Here is a 20,437-nt window from a genome sequence, read left to right as displayed (position 1 = left end):
CCTGCCCCTCAGCCCCACCCAGCAAGGCCCACAGCCTTCCCTGGAGGAAGAATTGACCCCACTCCCAGGTTCCTGCTTCTTCTCCAGCCACCAGGGGGCAGCCTGGCCCCACAGATGCTGCCTCCCTCCCCCCCATGCTGCCAGGGGGCGGGGAGCTGCTCTCTGCAGGGCATTGTGGGGGTCCCCTGCCAGCTGGCTCCTCCCTGGGGCTGGGCACTGAGGCTGGCTGAGAGCCCTTCCGCCCCGCCCCAGCCACCTGCTGCAGCTGCCAGCGCACCCAGAGGTGCGGCCACCCTGTCCCTGCCAGCTGCACCCGCCGCCTCCCCCAGCACCTGGGCTCCTGGGGCACTTGCCCGGGACGGCTCAGCTGGCCCCTTCCCCACCGCACGCTTGTGAGCCAAGGGGCTGGCCCCCAAGCTGGGGAGACGTCTGGCAGGATGCGGCTGGGATGCCCGCGAAGCCCTGGAGTTCCAGCCGGGAGCAGCCGCCTCACCCTGCCTGGCCTCTCCCCCTCTCTGCCTGGGGAAACTGAGCCCCCTGCTCCGGCGGTCCCCTCCCTGCACCCCAAAGGGCCCAGCTTGGCACCCTTGGGGCAAAGTGACCCCCCTACCCCCAGGCATCTGGGACCGGACGCAGGCTGGGGGGGGGGTGGAGCTCAGACAAGCCCCCAGGTGCAGTCAGCAAAGGTACATGTGATGGCACGTCGGGGACCCCCGGCCCTGCACCCCCGTCTGCAGCCAGACGCGAGCCGCCGGCCAGCTGAGTACAGACGGGTTCATTGCTGCCCGGAGCCACAGCGCGGTGCCGGCTCGACACAGGCAGCGGGGGCCAGGCCGACCGCCCCAGGGCCCTGGGGGGTTCACAGGCCCCTGATCCCTACTCTGGTTTTATCTGCTTCCTCCATGCGCCCCCAGGCGCAGACCCCCCTCACCCAGCCACAGAACACGCCCCCCCCCCAGACACCCCCCCTTCCTCTGGTCACACCCCTCCCCCGGCCAGGCGAGACATTGCTAGGCATGCTAGGTGCCTGCCCCAGGGACCCCCCCTTGCTGGGCAGCGCTACAGACACCGGCCAGTAGGGGTCACCCCCAGCCCACACAGCAACCAGTGTGTACAGCACCCCCCCACTATGTCACACATGCATGCATCTCTGTGTATGTGTGTGCACACATGTGCACAGGTGTGTGTGTGTGTGTGTGCAGCCACAAGCGTATGTGCTGCCGTGTGTTGTGCAAATGCAGCTGTGGGTGTGTGCCACTGAGTGTGTGCGCATGTGTGCTCAGCTGTGGGTGTGTGCCACTGAGTGTGTGCGCGTGTGCACTCAGCTGTGGGTGTGTGCCACTGAGTGTGTGCGCGTGTGTGCTCAGCTGTGGGTGTGTGCCACTGAGTGTGTGTGCTCAGCTGTGGGTGTGTGCCACTGAGTGTGTGCGTGTGTGTGCTCAGCTGTGGGTGTGTGCGCGTGTGTACTCAGCTGTGGGTGTGTGCCACTGAGTGTGTGCGTGTGTGCACTCAGCTGTGGGTGTGTGCCACTGAGTGTGTGCGCGTGTGCACTCAGCTGTGGGTGTGTGCCACTGAGTGTGTGCGTGTGTGTACTCAGCTGTGGGTGTGTGCCACTGAGTGTGTGCGCGTGTGTGTGCACTCAGCTGTGGGTGTGTGCCACTGAGTGTGTGCGTGTGTGTACTCAGCTGTGGGTGTGTGCCACTGAGTGTGTGCGTGTGTGTACTCAGCTGTGGGTGTGTGCCACTGAGTGTGTGCGTGTGTGCACTCAGCTGTGGGTGTGTGCCACTGAGTGTGTGTGCGTGTGTGCACTCAGCTGTGGGTGTGTGCCACAGTGTGTGCGCGTGTGCACTCAGCTGTGGGTGTGTTTGTGCGTGTGTGTGTCGCCATGGGTCGTGTGCAGTGGTGGGGTGCGTGCACATTCAGATGTGGGGCGTGTGCAGTGGTGGGGTGCGTGCACATTCAGATGTGGGGCGTGTGTGCAGCGGTGGGCTGTGTGGGGGCAGCCTGGGTGCACACATCTGCATCTACCCAGCTGTGTAACCGCTTTGCGTGTCCGCATGCCCCAGGCTCCCTACAGCGCCAGCGCCCGGCCCCTCCTCCGGCCGGCACCAGCAACTTGGCCCCCTCCCCCAGTGCAGGGCTCAGCTTGCTCCAGGCCGGGGGTCTCGTGGGGCCTGGCCTTGCCCCCCCCCCCCCCCCCCCGGCTTACACGGGCCTGGCTCAGCCTGGCACGGGGCAGCACCCCGGGGTGATGGCACCCGGTGCTACGCCCGCATCCCCATCTGGCGTCTGCTCAGCCAGGCGCCCGCAGCTCCAGGGACAGGGTCCAGCCTCAGGGCAGGGCAGCTGGGGACTTCACTTCAGCCCCTGCCCCTTGCGGAGGCTGCCAGTGGGGGCGCTGCATGTCCGGGGCCCAGCGGGACGGTTCCGGCCCCAGGGCGCTAGCCTGCTGCCACTGGTGGGTAAGCAGGGGGCTTATGGCCACCCTGGGTCCCCCAGGGCCCAGCTCCTCTTAGGCCCCGCAGCAGGGCCTGCAGTGCAGTTTGAGCGCAGCCCCACGGAGACCTGGGCCCTGCGGGCTGGGACCCCTGCTCCTCTGAGCCGGCCCCGTCTGGCCCAGCCCTTGCCGCTGCCAGGCCCTGGGCCCTCCTGTCCCCTCGCCAGCCTTCTGGGCTCTAGCGGCCAAACGCGCCGGGTTCGCGCAGCCTCGTGCCCTGCCCCCAACAGACCCCCCCACCCCTGGGAACTGGGCAGGCGCAGGCCAGGCCCATAGGGCCTTGGGGGGGCAGGCGCCAGCCCCGCTGAGCACCACAGCAGCTAACCCCATTCCCACACCCGGGGCCCCATGTCCTCCGAGGGGCCCGGGGCAGGCGCTGGGCAGAGCAGGCCTGGGCTCTAGGGAGGGGATGAGGCCCTGGCACGAACCCCTCTGGCTGGGGGCGGCAGAGACAGGTGCAGGGGGCCTGTAAGAAGGGGAGAGAAGACAACGTGGGGCGACATTGGCTCCCCTCCGCCGGGGCCCTGCGGGAGGGGGTGGGGCTTGCTGCAGGACTGGGGCCACGGCCCCCAGCGGCGAGGGCCGGCCGCCATACGCTGCCCCAGCCCCAGCCCCAAGGAGCCCGTCGCTGCACTGCGGCCCTAGGGCAGAGCGGCTGGGGGCAGGCAAGGAGCCCTCCCTGCAGAAGCCGCCAGGGGCCCCTAACCTCTCACCGCCCTGGAGGACTACAGGTGGCAGGAGCCAGGAGGGGGCACGTACCCCACAGTGCCTTGTCCTAGGGCACAGCCCAGCCCCTACTCCCTTACCTTGAGCTCCTGCCCCCCAGCCCAGCCCCCCAATCCCTTACCTCGAGCTCCCCCGCCCCCCACTCTCTTACCTCAAGCTCCAGCCCAGCCCCTGCACCCCTCCGTTAGCAGTATGGAAGCGTGACCCTCGCCCACAGGAAGGCTTTGAGAACCAGTAGTAGAAATGGGACGACGTGATGGTGATGGTGCAAGGCCAGGCACTGGGACGTGCCTGAATTCCTGCTGTCAGGCGAGGCACGGCCGAGCAAGCCCTGGCCATACTGGCTGGTGGCTTTTCCCCGTGGGCTGGGGAAAAGGCTAAGAATAACGTCCGCACACAGGCAGACCAAAGGGCCATCTGACCCAGCGCCCTGGCTGCCCACAGTTGCCAATACCAGGAGTCCCAGCGTGTGGCTAGACAGTTTTTTCGAACAAGCTTCCCCTGCATCTAGACTGGTGCCCCGTTCTTTCCAGAGTAAATCGAAAGGCGGTGGCGTTTTTTCGACCACGGTAACCTTGGTGTTCCGAGGAGGAATGCCGTGTTTCAGAGTGCGCTTTCCACGCAAGGCGTTCTCGAACGCAACCAGGGCGTTTCCCAAAGAGCAGCCGCCCTGCCTAGGTGCTCTCGGCAAAGCTGCTCGCTTTCGAAAGATGTGTACTCCAGCCGTAGCCCCCGAGAGAGGGAACGGAACAGAACCATCCAGTGAGTCCTCCTGTCGCCAATCCCCGGCCTCTGACAAGCCGGCTACAGGCAGCATCCCCGCCCAGCTCTATGAACACATCGAGCTTTTTTGAACTGCTGAAGTCCTGATCTTCACAACGGCCTCTGGCGAGGAGTTCCCCAGGTTGGCTGTGCGCAGCGTGAAGAAAAACTTCCTTTGGGTTGTTTGAAACCTGCTCCCTATCCATGTCATTACGCCCCCAGCTCATGTGTAATGGGAACAAGTAAATAACATCTCCTTGTTCACCCATCATGATTTCACAGACCTCACTCCGGTCTCCTTTGCCAGGGCTGAGTCCCTGCCTTTCTCTCTCTCTTCCTGTGGGGCCCGTTCCAAACCCCCCATGGGTTTTGTTGCCCTTCTCTGAACCGTTCAGAGTGCAGGCTCTGCTGGGCTGCAAAATGAGGTGTTGGTATCACTAGGCAAGACCCAGGGCAGCTCACCTGGGCGAGTGGGCGCCATCCTGGGCTCCCGGCTTCCAGCTGGAGCCTGAGGGGAGGGCCGGCTGCTCTCAGCAATACCCCAGAGGCTAAGCCCCAGCCAGGGAAAGTTCTGTAGGCTCCTCCGGGGTCACAAGCAAATCGGCCCCTGCCTGGCGCTGGGGGAAGGTTTCTAACACGCAGGGCTGATGAGGAGGAGCCCCGGACTGGCCTGTGGCCGGGCATGGTACCTTTGTGCAGGCAGGGGAGGCTGAGATGGGCCAATTCCCAATAGCCCCACAGGCTGGAGCTGGGCCGGCTCAGGGGCACGAGGGGTGGGAAAGGGTAACAGGAGACTTACCAGGCCGTGGCCAGGCTGCTCTGGTCATCTGGAGCCGCCCCTGCCTGCTGTGGGTGTGCTCCAGCCTGGGCCTGGGGTGGGCCCACCTACCCATGCCCCCTTTAACCAGTTAAAGGTCCGTCTAAGCAGTGAAAGGGGATTTTACAGCCCCAGCGCTGCAGGGGGCAGGACGGCAGTGCCCCGGGGCGCTGGGCAGGGAGGCGCGGGTCGAACTAGTGCACGCGGAGCCGGCTCTGGCAGCGCCGTGACTGAGCCAGAGGCTGGGGGGTTCCAGGAGCGGGTGGGGGAGGCTCTGCGGCCTGCGAGGGGCGGGTCAGACGCTGATCGCTGTGGCCTGGCTCCACACATCTGGGCGCTCCCCCGCTGCCAGCAAAACAAACAGCCAGGAGGCTACGGAACAGGATTTTAATACCATATCAAAACACCTGGACTCGGGAAGGACCCCCCCCCCCAAGCTCTGAACAACATCTTAAAATTTTTAATTTTTTTAATATATAAATACAGAAACCTTCCCGGGTGGGCAGGCGGGGCCCCGCTGGACGTGGCCATGGCTAAAACGCTCCTCCCGGGCTGCTCCCAACAGCGAGGGGGGTGGCGCGGCCGGGGGCAGGAATAAAACCCCACCTCTGGCCTGTTTCTGCCTGCACCCAGCCCTGGCCTGTGGGGGTGAGAAACAGGTGGCGGCCTCTCTGCCAGACGCTCAGGGCTCCACCCCGGGGAAGTGTAAGGAGACCCCCCGCACACAAAGGAGGGGAATTCGGGGGAGGGGTCCGAAGGGAAGGAACCGCTTTTGGCCACTAGGACTCGAGGCTGAGTGGAGGGCGGCGGGCGGGCGCGGGGGCGGAAGCTTTCGGGTGGCGTGTGGCTTGGCAGTCACTGGGGCACGGGCCCGGCTCCAGCAGTGCGTCCGTGAACACCACCAGGCAAACGCTCGGCCACACCCCACGGCTTTAGTTTTTGTAAACACTTTGAAGACAGCCCCCGCGCTGCCTCCTGGGGGGGACGCCGCCCCTGCTGGGTCCAGTTCAGCGCCCTCCGGGGGAGGCAGTCAGGCGCTCGCTAGGGACGCAGGAGCACAGCCGGGAATAAATAGCGCACGCTCCGTCTGGCCGGGCGGGCTCCGTCCCGGGCAGCGGGAAGGAAAGGCCTTCGAGCCAAACATCATGACGGAATTTCCAATGTCGCTGCTCCGCGGGCGGCAGGGCCGTGGCGGGCCGGAGGGGCAGGCGCTTCCAAAGGGACTTTTCCATTCACTTAAACAAAACAAACCCCCCCCAGTCGGTAGCATCCCGGTGGATTCAAGTGTCTGGTTTGGGAGGAGGTGAAGAGTCAGCCCGGAACTGGCTGGGGCGGCAGGAAGGGGAGAGGATGGATGGCAGGTGCAGCAGGGCGCCCTGGGGAGAAAGATACAACCCGACGTCACCCCATGGCATCGGAGCACGACACAGGACTGGGAGAGTTGCCGGCGTCCAGCTCACCCCGCTTCTCGGGCAGAGGCCACAGCTGCCCGTGCGCCACCCTTAGCCCCTGCAAGTCGGCTCACTGGCCACGCCCAAGGAACACCCTCCCTGCCCCCCGCAAGTCGGCTCACTGGCCACGCCAAAGGAACACCCTCCCTGCCCCCGGAAGGCACGGGAGCCTGCGCGCACCCGCCGGGCTCTGAGCAGGTGCAGCTGCCGCAAAGGCCGGTCAGGGCGGGCCCGCGGCACACGGATCAGACTGGCCCCACAGACAGCAGCCCTGCCGGAGCCCCGGGTGGGCGGGAGGGAGGAGGCGGCAGCTGTCTGAGCAGAACCAACGCTCCCCGCCTGCTTCTCCTGCCAGGGGCCCCGCCCCATGAGCCTTCTCCCAGAGCAGCCAGCTCCACCCTGGCGTGGTCACTGCCCCGCTCACCCCCAGGGAAGAGCCGCAACCCCCCCTCCAGGGCATCTGCATTTGACACCACGCAGGAAACAAACCTCCAGGCCCCCGCCCCCCACAGCTCAGAAGTGGCTGCAGGGCCCTGCTCCTCTTTGAACAGCTGCCACCCTGGGGGGGTGAGGGGAGGGGGCTTCCCGTTGGCCAATGGGAGCTGCACAAAGCACCCCTCCCTATTCACAGACCCACATGGCCCCTGCAGCCAGAGCTGGGGTGTGGGCGGGCGGGGCAAGGAGGGAGCAGTCTGTGGGACGTGCTGGGCTGCTGGCCGGGAGGTGCCCAGGTAGGTCTCCCACCCCTCCCTCCTCCTGCACAACCCCCCCCCGCCTCCCTCCCAGTGCCTCACCCCGCCCCCCTCCCAGACCCCACACCCCCTCCATTAATATCATGGGAGGGGGCAGCCCTTGACCACTTTCCAAATTCTTGGGGTGGCTCCCATCAAAGATTATTGCCCCCCCGCTGTAGGCCACACGTGGCGCCACAGCGCGGAAGGCCCGGGCGGGCCCAGGGCGCGGCACTCGGAGGCGGGCGCGCTCACCTTGCAGGGAGGTCAGCAGGCCTGCCTGGCAGTCAATCAGACGGATGCTCTGGGCACGATCTGTTCACTTCAAACCACGAGTCTATACAGCTGTGGGGAGAGAGAGTCACTGCCCGCCCGGCCCGCGCAGCGTCTCCAGCCCCGGCGCCGCGCACACCCTGGCTTGTGCCCAGCACCGGGGGAGGCGGGGCGGCGCTGCGGCCTAGGTGCTAGCCCCGCACATGGCACAGCAGGTTCAATTCCCTGCTCTTCCCATCACTCGGCGCCTTAGTTTCCCTCACTGCCCACGGGGGGCCTGCCCCGAGCCAGGCGGCCAGACCCACGGCAGAGCGGGAGTGGCTCAAAGAGCAGCACTGGGGCTCAGGCAGACAGAGGGGTCACAAGGGCTGGGTGCCCAGCCCTTCGCTTGCTGCTGGCAGATTCCTTCGGGCTCCTGCCTGGCCCGTGCGCCCTGCACATCCCCACGCGGCTCGGCCGCAGCTCAGCACCAGCGAGAGCGGGTCCTTGGAGCAGCCTCATGGCACTTGCCCCAGGCCCGGCTCACGCCCCCCCATCAGCGGCCTGTCCCTCTCCGCTCAGGGTAGTGCCAGCCGCACCGCCTGGCGCCTAGGCAGGGCAGTCCTGGAGCACGGGGCCAGCCGGGTGCTCAGCCCCTCGGCTAGACTCCCGCGGGCAGGGAAAGGGCCCCAGGATTCTCAGGCGGCGCTTCGAGCGGACGGGCACGGTGGGGCACCCCGGAGACGCGGGCGGGAACGCCTGCCTCGCAGCCAGGAGCTGCTCAGTGCTAAGGGAGGTGGGAAGGGGCAATGCAGCAGCCCCCAGCCTGGTCCCTGACAGCAGGGGACTGCGCTTGGCGCCCAGGGACGCAGCCACTGGCAGCAGGGGAGGGTGAGGGCCAGGGCCAGGCAGCGCAGAGCCGGGAGCAGAGCCCTGGCAGTGTGGAGACGGAGAGGCACCGACTGAGCCTGGTGGGGCGGTACCTTTTGTGATAGATGCACAGGCAGGGCAGCCTGGCTATCGTGTCCCCCTGCAGAAGTTCCTCCAGGCAGATCACGCACTCGCCTGCGTCTTTCGTCAGCACGTCATCTACGGGCCAAAGAGAGCGATGGGCACAGGCGGACAGCAGCGGACCCCGCCATGCGGCCTGCACCCCCGCTGATCCGCAGGGCCCCACGGGGGACCAGACGCAGCACACAGCTCGCGGTCCTGTCTCCAAGCAGCGCTGAGCTCATCATGGACGGGAGCAGCCCCCTCCCCCCTGTGGGGCGACAGGGTCCCCAGGCCAGCCCCTCCCGCGCCCCAGGGTGCTTGCTGAGTTACGCTGCCTTTCTCCTGCCCCTGTCTATGCAGAGGACACCTCAATCCCACCCCCCCTCGAGCTAGGGAACCAGCATCCCCACAAGGGAAACTGAGGCACAGAGCAACCTAGCCAAGGCCACACAGCCTCAGACAAGCCACCCGCGGCACTGCAGGCAGCTCCCAGGGCCTGGCTGAACACGGCTCCCAGGCATGGACAAGGGGGGCCCAGCGACGGCCGCGAGCCACTCTGCGTTCGTTTCCCCAGCCCAGCCGGGCCCAGAGACAGCTCAGACACCTCCGGCCTCAGGCCACTTGTGAGCCTGGGCAGGCTGGCTGGGCAGGCTCTCCCCTGCGGCAGCACAAGGGAATGCCAGCCTGGGCACCGGGGCTCAGTCATTCAAGTGATGAGCGGGGGGGGGGCTCAGACAACTTGGGCTGCTTCCCAGCCCCTGGCTCCCTCATTTTCCCTTGGGGAGGCGGGAAGGGGCTGGCGGAGCTGGGGGGGAGCCTTGGGGAGGCGGGAAGGGGCTGGCGGAGCTCGGGGGGGCTCCTTGGGGAGGCGAAGGGAGGTGGGGAGGGACTGGCGGAGCTGGGGGGAGCCTTGGGGAGATGGGAAGGTGCTGGCAGAGTTAGGGGGGCCCCTTGGGGAGGGGCTGGCACAGCAGGGGGCCGGTGGAGCTGGGGGGAGCTCCCGCCTGCAATAGCAGGGTGCAGGGCAGCACGGAGGGCATGGCCACGCCTGCTCTGTGCCAGCGTTATCGGCTTCTCGCCGTGGCGAGGGCCAAGCCAGCCACACTCACCTCTCCCCGCAGGCCAGCCACGCTGCCTGGGCCCCTGGGGGCGGGAAGCCAGGCGGACAGAGCCCCCGCACAGCCTGAGCTGTTAGCGTGCAGGGAGCGAGCTGCTGCCCTTCCTCCTGGGGCTGCGACTCCTCCGAGCCCTGCGGAAGCCAGAGCCGGCCCTACCCCGGGGTCCCAGTGATGCGGACGCGGGCCTGGGGGCCACTGGCAGGGTGCAGCATCCGAGGGGGTTTGGGTGCAGTAGACGCACTGCCGGGGAGCTGCGCTGCCTCCGCCCCGCCCCGGGGCCAGCAGGGAAGGGGGAACCGAAGCACCCGGCTGTCGGCGCACGGGCCCAGCGCTCTGCTCTCCAGCAGGAGGTGCTGCAGAGGACGGGCCAGGCCGGCGCCGGGCTCCGCTGAGGGGCCGGCGGTGCGGGAGACTCTGGCTTGGCAGGTTCCCAGAGCTCCACGGGGGGGATGTGCTGGAGCCGGGAGCTGCCCAGCAACAGCGAAAGCCCCGCTCTATTCTGGCAGCCAGGGAGGAGGGGACCCGGCCCAGTCTCCTCCCCCTGACCTGATTTCCAGCTCCCACGGCCCCAGCTCCCAGCGCGGGGACGCCCACGTGACCGGGAAGGTGCCAGCACAGGCCTGCCACGGAGAGCTGGCCCGGGCAGCGCCAGACGCAGCCATGCGCCCTCCGGTGCCTCACCCAGTCCCCTCAGGGCGAGGCAGGAGTGACGGGCTGGGCCTGGGCACGGCTGAGGGCGTCCCCTCAGGGCGAACTGCTCGAACTCGGGGCTCCTCACAGCCCGACTGGCGGCCCTTCCCAACAGGCCACACGCCAGTTGCACCGAGCGCAGCAGTGACCAGGCTGCTCCCTCGGAGACCCAGTAACATGGCAGCAGGGCAAGAGCGGGGACGGCCACAGGGCAGCCTCCCCGCCCCACGCTGCCGCCCGCCCGCCCCCCGTCGCCCGCCCGCTCCTCGTTACCCATCACCAGCCCCACGCTGCCGCCCACCCGCCCCTCGCTACCCATCACCAGCCCCACGCTGCCGCCCGCCCGCCCCCCGTCGCCCGCCCGCCCTTCGCTACCCATCACCAGCCCCACGCTGCCGCCCACCCGCCCCTCGCTACCCATCACCAGCCCCACGCTGCCGCCCGCCCCTCGCTACCCATCACCAGCCCCACGCTGCCGCCCACCCGCCCCTCGCTACCCATCACCAGCCCCACGCTGCCGCCCGCCCGCCCCCCGTCGCCCGCCCGCCCCTCGCTACCCATCACCAGCCCCACGCTGCCGCCCACCCGCCCCTCGCTACCCATCACCAGCCCCACGCTGCCGCCCGCCCGCCCCCCCCGCCCCTCGCTACCCATCACCAGCCCCACGCTGCCGCCCACCCGCCCCTCGCTACCCATCACCAGCCCCACGCTGCCGCCCGCCCGCCCCCCGTCGCCCGCCCGCCCTTCGCTACCCATCACCAGCCCCACGCTGCCGCCCACCCGCCCCTCGCTACCCATCACCAGCCCCACGCTGCCGCCCGCCCGCCCCCCGTCGCCCGCCCGCCCCTCGCTACCCATCACCAGCCCCACGCTGCCGCCCACCCGCCCCTCGCTACCCATCACCAGCCCCACGCTGCCGCCCGCCCGCCCCCCGTCGCCCGCCCGCCCCTCGCTACCCATCACCAGCCCCACGCTGCCGCCCACCCGCCCCTCGCTACCCATCACCAGCCCCACGCTGCCGCCCGCCCGCCCCCCGTCGCCCGCCCGCCCCTCGCTACCCATCACCAGCCCCACGCTGCCGCCCACCCGCCCCTCGCTACCCATCACCAGCCCCACGCTGCCGCCCGCCCGCCTGCCCCTCGCTACCCATCACCAGCCCCACGCTGCCGCCCACCCGCCCCTCGCTACCCATCACCAGCCCCACGCTGCCGCCCGCCCGCCCCCCGTCGCCCGCCCGCCCTTCGCTACCCATCACCAGCCCCACGCTGCCGCCCACCCGCCCCTCGCTACCCATCACCAGCCCCACGCTGCCGCCCGCCCGCCCCCCGTCGCCCGCCCGCCCCTCGCTACCCATCACCAGCCCCACGCTGCCGCCCACCCGCCCCTCGCTACCCATCACCAGCCCCACGCTGCCGCCCGCCCGCCCCCCGTCGCCCGCCCGCCCCTCGCTACCCATCACCAGCCCCACGCTGCCGCCCACCCGCCCCTCGCTACCCATCACCAGCCCCACGCTGCCGCCCGCCCGCCCCCCGTCGCCCGCCCGCCCCTCGCTACCCATCACCAGCCCCACGCTGCCGCCCACCCGCCCCTCGCTACCCATCACCAGCCCCACGCTGCCGCCCGCCCGCCCCCCGTCGCCCGCCCGCCCCTCGCTACCCATCACCAGCCCCACGCTGCCGCCCGCCCGCCCCCCGTCGCCCGCCCGCCCTTCGCTACCCATCACCAGCCCCACGCTGCCACCCACCCGCCCCTCGCTACCCATCACCAGCCCCACGCTGCCGCCCGCCCGCCCCCCGTCGCCCGCCCGCCCCTCGCTACCCATCACCAGCCCCACGCTGCCGCCCGCCCGCCCCCCGTCGCCCGCCCGCCCCTCGCTACCCATCACCAGCCCCACGCTGCCGCCCACCCGCCCCTCGCTACCCATCACCAGCCCCACGCTGCCGCCCGCCCGCCCCCCGTCGCCCGCCCGCCCCTCGCTACCCATCACCAGCCCCACGCTGCCGCCCACCCGCCCCTCGCTACCCATCACCAGCCCCACGCTGCCGCCCGCCCGCCCCCCGTCGCCCGCCCGCCCCTCGCTACCCATCACCAGCCCCACGCTGCCGCCCACCCGCCCCTCGCTACCCATCACCAGCCCCACGCTGCCGCCCGCCCGCCCCCCGTCGCCCGCCCGCCCCTCGCTACCCATCACCAGCCCCACGCTGCCGCCCACCCGCCCCTCGCTACCCATCACCAGCCCCACGCTGCCGCCCGCCCGCCCCCCGTCGCCCGCCCGCCCCTCGCTACCCATCACCAGCCCCACGCTGCCGCCCGCCCGCCCCTCGCTACCCATCACCAGCCCCACGCTGCCGCCCGCCCGCCCCTCGCTACCCATCACCAGCCCCACGCTGCCGCCCGCCCCTCGCTACCCATCACCAGCCCCACGCTGCCGCCCGCCCCTCGCTACCCATCACCCGCCCCACGCTGCCGCCCGCCCCTCGCTACCCATCACCCGCCCCACGCTGCCGCCCGCCCGCCCCACGCTACCCATCACCCGCCCCACGCTGCCGCCCGCCCGCCCCACGCTACCCATCACCCGCCCCTCGCTACCCATCACCCGCCCCACGCTGCCGCCCGCCCGCCCCTCGCTACCCATCACCCGCCCCACGCTGCCGCCCGCCCGCCCCTCGCTACCCATCACCCGCCCCACGCTGCCGCCCGCCCCTCGCTACCCATCACCCGCCCCACGCTGCCGCCCGCCCGCCCCACGCTACCCATCACCCGCCCCACGCTACCCATCACCCGCCCCATGCTGCCGCCTGCCCGCCCCACGCTACCCATCACCCGCCCCTCGCTACCCATCACCCGCCCCATGCTGCCGCCTGCCCGCCCCTCGCTACCCATCACCCGCCCCACGCTGCCGCCCGCCCGCCCCACGCTACCCATCACCCGCCCCACGCTGCCGCCCGCCCCTCGCTACCCATCACCCGCCCCACGCTACCCATCACCCGCCCCATGCTGCCGCCTGCCCGCCCCTCGCTACCCATCACCCGCCCCACGCTGCCGCCCGCCCGCCCCACGCTACCCATCACCCGCCCCACGCTGCCGCCCGCCCCTCGCTACCCATCACCAGCCCCACGCTGCCGCCCGCCCCTCGCTACCCATCACCCGCCCCACGCTGCCGCCCGCCCGCCCCACGCTACCCATCACCCGCCCCACGCTGCCGCCCGCCCGCCCCACGCTGCCCATCACCCGCCCCACGCTGCCCATCACCCGCCCCACGCTGCCCATCACCCGCCCGCCCCACGCTACCCATCACCCGCCCACCCCACGCTGCCACCCGCCCGCCCCTCGCTACCCATCACCCGCCCCACGCTGCCGCCCGCCCGCCCCACGCTATCCATCACCCGCCCCACGCTGCCGCCCGCCCGCCCCACGCTGCCCATCACCAGCCCCACGCTGCTGCCCGCCCGCCCCACGTCGCCCACCAAACCGCCCGTCGCCCACCCGCCCCACGCTGCCCATCACCAGCCCCACGCTGCTGCCCACCCACCCCTCGCTACCCATCACCAGCCCCACACTGCCGCCCACCTGCCCCACGCTGCCGCCCGCCCGCCCCACGCTACCCATCACCCGCCCCACGCTGCCGCCCGCCCGCCCCACGCTGCCCATCACCCGCCCCACGCTGCCCATCACCCGCCCCACGCTGCCCATCACCCGCCCGCCCCACGCTACCCATCACCCGCCCACCCCACGCTGCCACCCGCCCGCCCCTCGCTACCCATCACCCGCCCCACGCTGCCGCCCGCCCGCCCCACGCTATCCATCACCCGCCCCACGCTGCCGCCCGCCCGCCCCACGCTGCCCATCACCAGCCCCACGCTGCTGCCCGCCCGCCCCACGTCGCCCACCAAACCGCCCGTCGCCCACCCGCCCCACGCTGCCCATCACCAGCCCCACGCTGCTGCCCACCCACCCCTCGCTACCCATCACCAGCCCCACACTGCCGCCCACCTGCCCCACGCTGCCGCCCGCCCGCCCCGTCGCCCGCCCCTCGCTGCCGCCCGCCCACCCCACACTGCCACCCGCCCACCCCACGCTGCCACCCGCCCACCCCTCGCTACCCATCACCAGCCCCACGCTGCCACCCACCCGCCCCACGCTGCCGCCCGCCTGCCCCTCGCTACCCATCACCCGCCCCACGCTGCCGCCCGCCCCTCGCTACCCATCACCCGCCCCACGCTGCCGCCCGCCCCTCGCTACCCATCACCCGCCCCACGCTGCCGCCCACCCTCGCTACCCATCACCCGCCCCACGCTGCCGCCCGCCCGCCCCACGCTACCCATCACCCGCCCCACGCTGCCGCCCGCCCGCCCCACGCTGCCCATCACCCGCCCCCATCACCACCCACCCCACGCTGCCCATCACCCGCCCGCCCCACGCTACCCATCACCCGCCCACCCCACGCTGCCACCCCCCCGCCCCTCGCTACCCATCACCCGCCCCACGCTGCTGCCCGCCCGCCCCACGCTACCCATCACCCGCCCCACGCTGCCGCCCGCCCGCCCCACGCTGCCCATCACCAGCCCCACGCTGCTGCCCGCCCGCCCCACGTCGCCCACCAAACCGCCCGTCGCCCACCCGCCCCACGCTGCCCATCACCAGCCCCACGCTGCTGCCCACCCACCCCTCGCTACCCATCACCAGCCCCACACTGCCGCCCACCTGCCCCACGCTGCCGCCCGCCCGCCCCGTCGCCCGCCCCTCGCTGCCGCCCGCCCACCCCACGCTGCCACCCGCCCGCCCCTCGCTACCCATCACCAGCCCCACGCTGCCACCCGCCCGCCCCACGTCGCCCACCAAACTGCCCACTGCCCACCCGCCCCCCGCTGCCCATCGCCTGCCCGCCCCCTGCTGCCGCCAAACTGCCCGTCCAATGCTGCCTGGCTCTCAGCCCGCCCAGAGCAGTGACACCGCTCCCAGCACCGGGCAGGTGGCACCAGGGCCAAGCTGCCTCACTGCCGCTGATGGACAAGAGCCGCCCGGCAGCTCAAAGGGGCAGGGCGGCTGGCGGCCCCACACCGGCCTGCCTCGCGGTGCGACGGCACCCAGACGGCACTGCCAGCCCTGAACCCAGGACTCGCTGGTTCCTCACTCAGCGGGAACCAAAGCGCCCCCAAGCCACTTGCCCCACGGGCCGCCCGCTCCCCACCCCCGCCGCGCGGCGCCTTACCGTTGTAGGAGAGGCGGGGCTTGCTCAGACACATGATAAAGTGCATTTCCATCTCGTCGGAAGCCACGGATTTGGAGCAAATGGGGCACTTGAAACCTGGAAGGGAGCAGAGGGAACGGCCATTAGCCCCACCGGACAGTGGGCCCTGGCCCGCAGAACCAGCCTGCCCTGCGCAAGGAGCCGCCCTGCCCGGTGCCAGCAGAGGCTCTCGCCCGCAGCGGGACCCCCTGGCTCAGTGCCTAGAACCCGCGAGCACCCTGCGCCAGCTCCCCTCCGCCCTGCCTTCCCTCCTGCGCCAGACCCCCGCCCTGCCCCAGCCTTCCCTCCTGTGCCAACCCCACCCCCGCCCCGGCCTCCCCGCCCCTTGCCTTCCCTCCTGCTCCAGCCCCCCCGCCCCTGCCTTCCCTCCTGCACCCACCCCAGCAGCTCGCCCATGGGGAGCAGAGAATGCTGTGTGCTCCCAGCTCCCCTGGCAGCAGCAGTGCACCCGGTTCCAGTGCATCCTGGAACCCTGAAAACAGGGCGCAAAGCCGGGCAAACATGCGTTCCCCGCCGGGCGCTGCAGCAAGCTGGCCCCGCACTCACCCCGGCTCCCGCAGCGGTGCTCCGTGCCAGGCTGCAATGCCAAGAGCGGGGAGCTGGGCCCAGCCCGAGGCTGCCCGCCAGGAGGCGCCTAGCAGGGCACCCACCTCCCGTGGACTGCCACTAGCTCTGCGAGGGGCGTTCTCCTGCTGCTCTGTGGAGCCCCCCTGGGGTCACTGCCCTGCCTACGGCGCTGCCGGCTGGGCCCAGGGGCAGCAATGAAAAGCCAGGACAGGCGCAAGGGCACCAGTCAAAGGCAGGGAACGGGGCGGGGACCAAGCAGGATGCGCCCCCAGGCAGTGCCCCCTGCACCTCGGTGTGCCGGAGCTGGCGGGTGCCGCCTGAAGGAGCGGGACTAAGCCCCGAGCCACCGCCTCCAGGGAGCGTGGGGGCCGTGCTGGCCCGTGCCAGGGGGTGGACGGGGCCTCCTTGTGCTTCTTGGGGCACGTAACGCAGGGAGTGCAGGGACGCAGCGCCCAAGGAGCAAACCCCCCAGCACTGAGGGGGGCAGGGGCAGGGCACCCCCGGGCTGTCCAGCTCTCCTCCCGCGCTGTCCCCCCGCTGGCGTCCCCTCACCTTCCCTCCCAGCACTGCAGCTCCCTCGGGCGGGCGGTAACGGAGGCGAGGGAGGGCAGAGCCTTCCCAAAACGGCCGGTGCGGCTCTCCATGGGGCTGGGAGTGGGCGGGGCCTTGGTGGAAGGGGGCAGGGCTAGGCTTGCCTTCCACCCCATGCCAATGCCAGGATTCCTGCCCAGCTTGGCATCTTAGCATTCAGCTGCTGCCCACGTGCCCCGCAGAGCCGAGGTTCATTTGCATTCCACCCCCCATCACAATGGCCGGCCGGCCTCCCGCCAGACGAGCACCGCGCCAGCGCCCCCGCGGCACCCTCCCGTCCGTGCCAGGCTCCGTCGCAGGACGGCTTCAGCAGCAGCTCTCCAACCTGCTCTCGGGCACCCCGAGCCTGCCGCACCCGCTGACTCAACCGAGCCTGAGCTGCTGGGACACGGATGCCGCCGGCAAACCCAGAGCACTCCGCAAGCCCCCGCTGACACCTCGGTCGCTTCAGCCCTTCTGCCAATGGTGCTCCTGCTACCGGCCCGCCCTGGGCTCGGCCGAGCACGGCGCTGTCCGATACAGCCGGCGCCCCCGCGGTTACCGACCCGCCCTAGGCTCGGCAGAGCATGGCGCTGTCCAATACAGCCGGCGCTCCCGCGGTTACCGACCCGCCCTGGGCTCGGCCGAGCACGGCGCTGTCCGATACAGCCGGCGCCCCCGCGGTTACCGACCCGCCCTAGGCTCGGCAGAGCATGGCGCTGTCCAATACAGCCGGCGCTCCCGCGGTTACCGACCCGCCCTGGGCTCGGCCGAGTACGGCGCTGTCCGATACAGCCGGCGCTCCCGCGGTTACCGGCCCACCCTGGGCTCGGCCGAGCACGGCGCTGTCCGATACAGCCGGCGCTCCCGCGGTTACCGGCCCACCCTGGGCTCGGCCGAGCACGGCGCTGTCTGATACAGCCGGCGCTCCCGTGGTTACCAGCCCACCCTGGGCTCAGCAGTGTTGGCGCTGTCTGATACAGCCGGCACTCCCGCGGTTACCGGCCCACCCTGGGCTCGGCCGAGCACGGCGCTGTCCAATACAGCCGGCGCTCCCGCGGTTACCGGCCCACCCTGGGCTCGGCCGAGCATGGCGCTGTCCGATACAGCCGGCGCTCCCGCGGTTACCGACTCGCCCTGGGCTCGGCCGAGTACGGCGCTGTCCGATACAGCCGGCGCTCCCGTGGTTACCAGCCCACCCTGGGCTCAGCAGTGTTGGCGCTGTCTGATACAGCCGGCGCTCCCGCGGTTACCGGCCCACCCTGGGCTCAGCCGAGCGGGGTGCTCTCCAATACAGCCAGCGCTCCCGTGGTTACCAGCCCACCCTGGGCTCGGCAGTGTTAGCGCTGTCCAATACAGCCGGTGCTCCCGCGGTTACCGGCCTGCCCTGGGCTCGGCCGAGCGGGGTGCTCTCCAATACAGCCAGCACTTCCACGGTTACCAGCCAGCCCTGGGCTTGGCCGAGCGGGATGCTCTCCAATACAGCCGGCGCTCCCGCGGTTACCGGCCTGCCCTGGGCTCGGCCGAGCGGGGTGCTCTCCAATACAGCCAGCACTTCCACGGTTACCAGCCAGCCCTGGGCTTGGCCGAGCGGGATGCTCTCCAATACAGCTGGCGCTCCCGCGGTTACCGGCCCGCCCTGGGCTTGGCCAAGCGGGGTGGTCTCCAATACAGCCGGCCGACGCTCCCGCAGGCAGGGAGGATAAACGGCTTTAAGGCCGCAGGTCGGAGATCAGGTCTGGCTGCTGAGCTGGAGCCTTCTCCATGCAGAGCACAGGGCGCCGAGGCGAGCACAGGGCACTGCACGCTGTCTGAGGGGGGACCCGAGTTCTGCCCTTGAAAGCAGATGCCCCGGTGTAACGGCAGAGTCGACACCCTGCGGTGCCCAGCTGAGTAACGATTCGACACTTCGACCGGCCTCAGCCAGAGCCAGGCACGTTCCTTAGCACCGTTCGGACAGAGGACTCCGATCAGCCCCACTGGCCAGCAGAGGAACGCTGAAGGGGAGAACACACATGCCCGAGCCGGCAGAAGGCCAGGAAAGCCAATTTAGCCAGGACACCTTTGGTGGGGAGGAGCGAGCGTGCGGGCTGGGTGGGTCCCACCCTGGCACCAGGGGGAACAGCAAGGAGACCCAGCCCGCCCTGCAGCACTGTGGGCTGCCAGGAAACCGCCAGCTGACACGAGCGCAAATCAAAGCGAAAACCCTGGGCTGGGCTGGGCGACCGGTGCCGAGGGAGGAGTTTGCAGTGGTGAGCGGTATCGGCGGTGGATTGCCTTTCAGCTCTCTAGCTCCCCAAACCTCACAGAGCTGGCTGTGAATCTACAGAAGGGATTCTGGCTGAGAGGCTATGAAAACTCAGGGCCAGACTGGGCTTGAAGTGGCCAGCTGCTCCGAACCGTGCAGACAGCTGCTGGGGGCCCCTCCGCGAGAGGGCCAGGGGGTTTCCAGGGGTCAGCCGCAGAGAAAGCCGGTCTGCACAGGGCAGTTCTCCCAGCCAGAGCAAGGGGGGAACCTGGACCCACAGCGCCGCCCCTGCGCAGACAGACACGCTCATGCCGCTGTCCCAAAGGAGCATCCGGGGCCCGTAGAACAGTCACTCAGCAGTCACCCCGCCCTGCGCCGTGGGGGAGACTTCCCCGGGCTGGCCAGGCCTGCCCCACACCCGCTCCCGGGCCCAGCGCCCAGCTGGCTTTGCAACAGCGCAGGCCGTGCAGCTTGGCAATGAAAACAGGATGCGGCGCCGCCTCCGGAGTGATGCCACAGACGGGCCCATTCCACAAGAACAGCCCCCCACGGGGCAGAGCCGCCTGGCCCTGGAGCCCTGTCAGCGGCTGGGGGGGGGGGGAGGGAGGTCTTACCAACAAGCACCCCCCAACGGGTCTCGCCAGTCGCCTGCCTCACCGTGGACTGGAGACCCCTCCCCGGGTGCCGGGCGCATCCACTCTGCAGGCGGGGGTGCCTCTTGGGCGAGGGGCAGCAGCCTAGGTCTGAATCCCCCTGCCAGTGCACACGATGGTTAGTTGGTTAGCCATGCAGCGGGGAGAGCAGGGGAGGTGGTCACCTGGCCCCCAGGGGCAGGGGCTGTGCCGGACGCCCGGAGGAGGTATCAGGGGGTGGCGGTGTTAGTCTGGATCTGCGAAAGCGACAGTCCTGTGGCATTGGAGCATAAGCTTTTGTGGGCAAAGAGGAAGGGGTCTTGTTTGCCCACACCGCACCGCACACCTCCCAGCCTTCACCTGGAGCCCGCTGGTGCGCTGCCGCCATACCTGGAGCCAGCAGCCGCAGGACAGTGAGGGCGGAAACGGGCGTCTGCCGGCTCCACTCGCAGAAGCAGGACCTGTCCCTTTAAGACCTGATTTCGCTGAACTTGGCAGCTGCTAGCAGCGTTTCACCCCCCCCCCCATGTGCTATTTTAGCAGCTGCCCCAGTTCTGCCCGTCTCTGGGATCACCCGAAGGGATCGTTCCCGAGCAGCGGTGGGGGTGCGGCGAGATGAGCTCTGCTGCAGATCTGCCCCAGCCCCGGCCCCAGCGGCCCTGTCGAGCGGAGGCTGGTTACTGCCCGAGGGCCGGAGAGACAAGCGGTTCCCTGGCAGCGCGCCCCAGGCAAGCAGAGCCTCTCCCGGGTGCAACAGGCTGGGGGGCGCGCATGGCCAGGAGGGAGTTTAACTCCAGCGGGCACCGCAGGCCCCCAGGACCTGCTGTGGCGCTAGGGTAGGTGCCGGCGGCTCAAGTGCCTGTCTGGCCACAGCAGCCACAGGGCACCCTCCCCTTTCTGGACACCCAACATGCCTCCCCCACCCCAGGCTCTCCACCCAGCTGTGCCCACCCCGCAGGAGGGGTGAGCCGGGGGCACAGGAGCCCAGCAGGGCGGGGCCCGAGCAGCGCTGGAGGAAGCCCCTGCTACAAGCGACCCAGGTGGCCGGTCGAGGGGCCAGACCCAGAGCCACCGAAGTGCGATGATTCCCCTAGGCGCTGGATCAGGTCTGGCACTCCTGCCGCAGTGGGGC

The 20,437-nt window shown here is 70.5% G+C and overlaps 1 protein-coding gene across 1 annotated transcript in view; it reads right to left on the bottom strand.

Annotated features, from left to right (window-relative positions):
• Window positions 1-5,175: 5,175 nt before the first annotated feature.
• ZNRF1 (zinc and ring finger 1) overlaps window positions 5,176-20,437 on the bottom strand; it is a 39,108-nt gene continuing 23,846 nt past the window's right edge. The window contains exons 2-5 of the mRNA XM_075940696.2: window positions 15,250-15,345; window positions 8,220-8,325; window positions 7,240-7,329; window positions 5,176-6,178 (exon numbers count right to left, since the gene is read on the bottom strand). Of these exons, the coding sequence (XP_075796811.1) occupies window positions 7,272-7,329; window positions 8,220-8,325; window positions 15,250-15,345 (260 nt within the window). The 3' untranslated portion in view covers window positions 5,176-6,178; window positions 7,240-7,271. The remainder of the gene's footprint in view (window positions 6,179-7,239; window positions 7,330-8,219; window positions 8,326-15,249; window positions 15,346-20,437) is intronic.

Source organism: Pelodiscus sinensis, chromosome 12 (assembly GCF_052426305.1).
Source record: "Pelodiscus sinensis isolate ZL-2025 chromosome 12, ASM5242630v1, whole genome shotgun sequence".
In the NCBI taxonomy this organism is placed as follows: domain Eukaryota; kingdom Metazoa; phylum Chordata; order Testudines; family Trionychidae; genus Pelodiscus; species Pelodiscus sinensis.
This window is presented reverse-complemented; position numbering and strand designations above follow the sequence as displayed.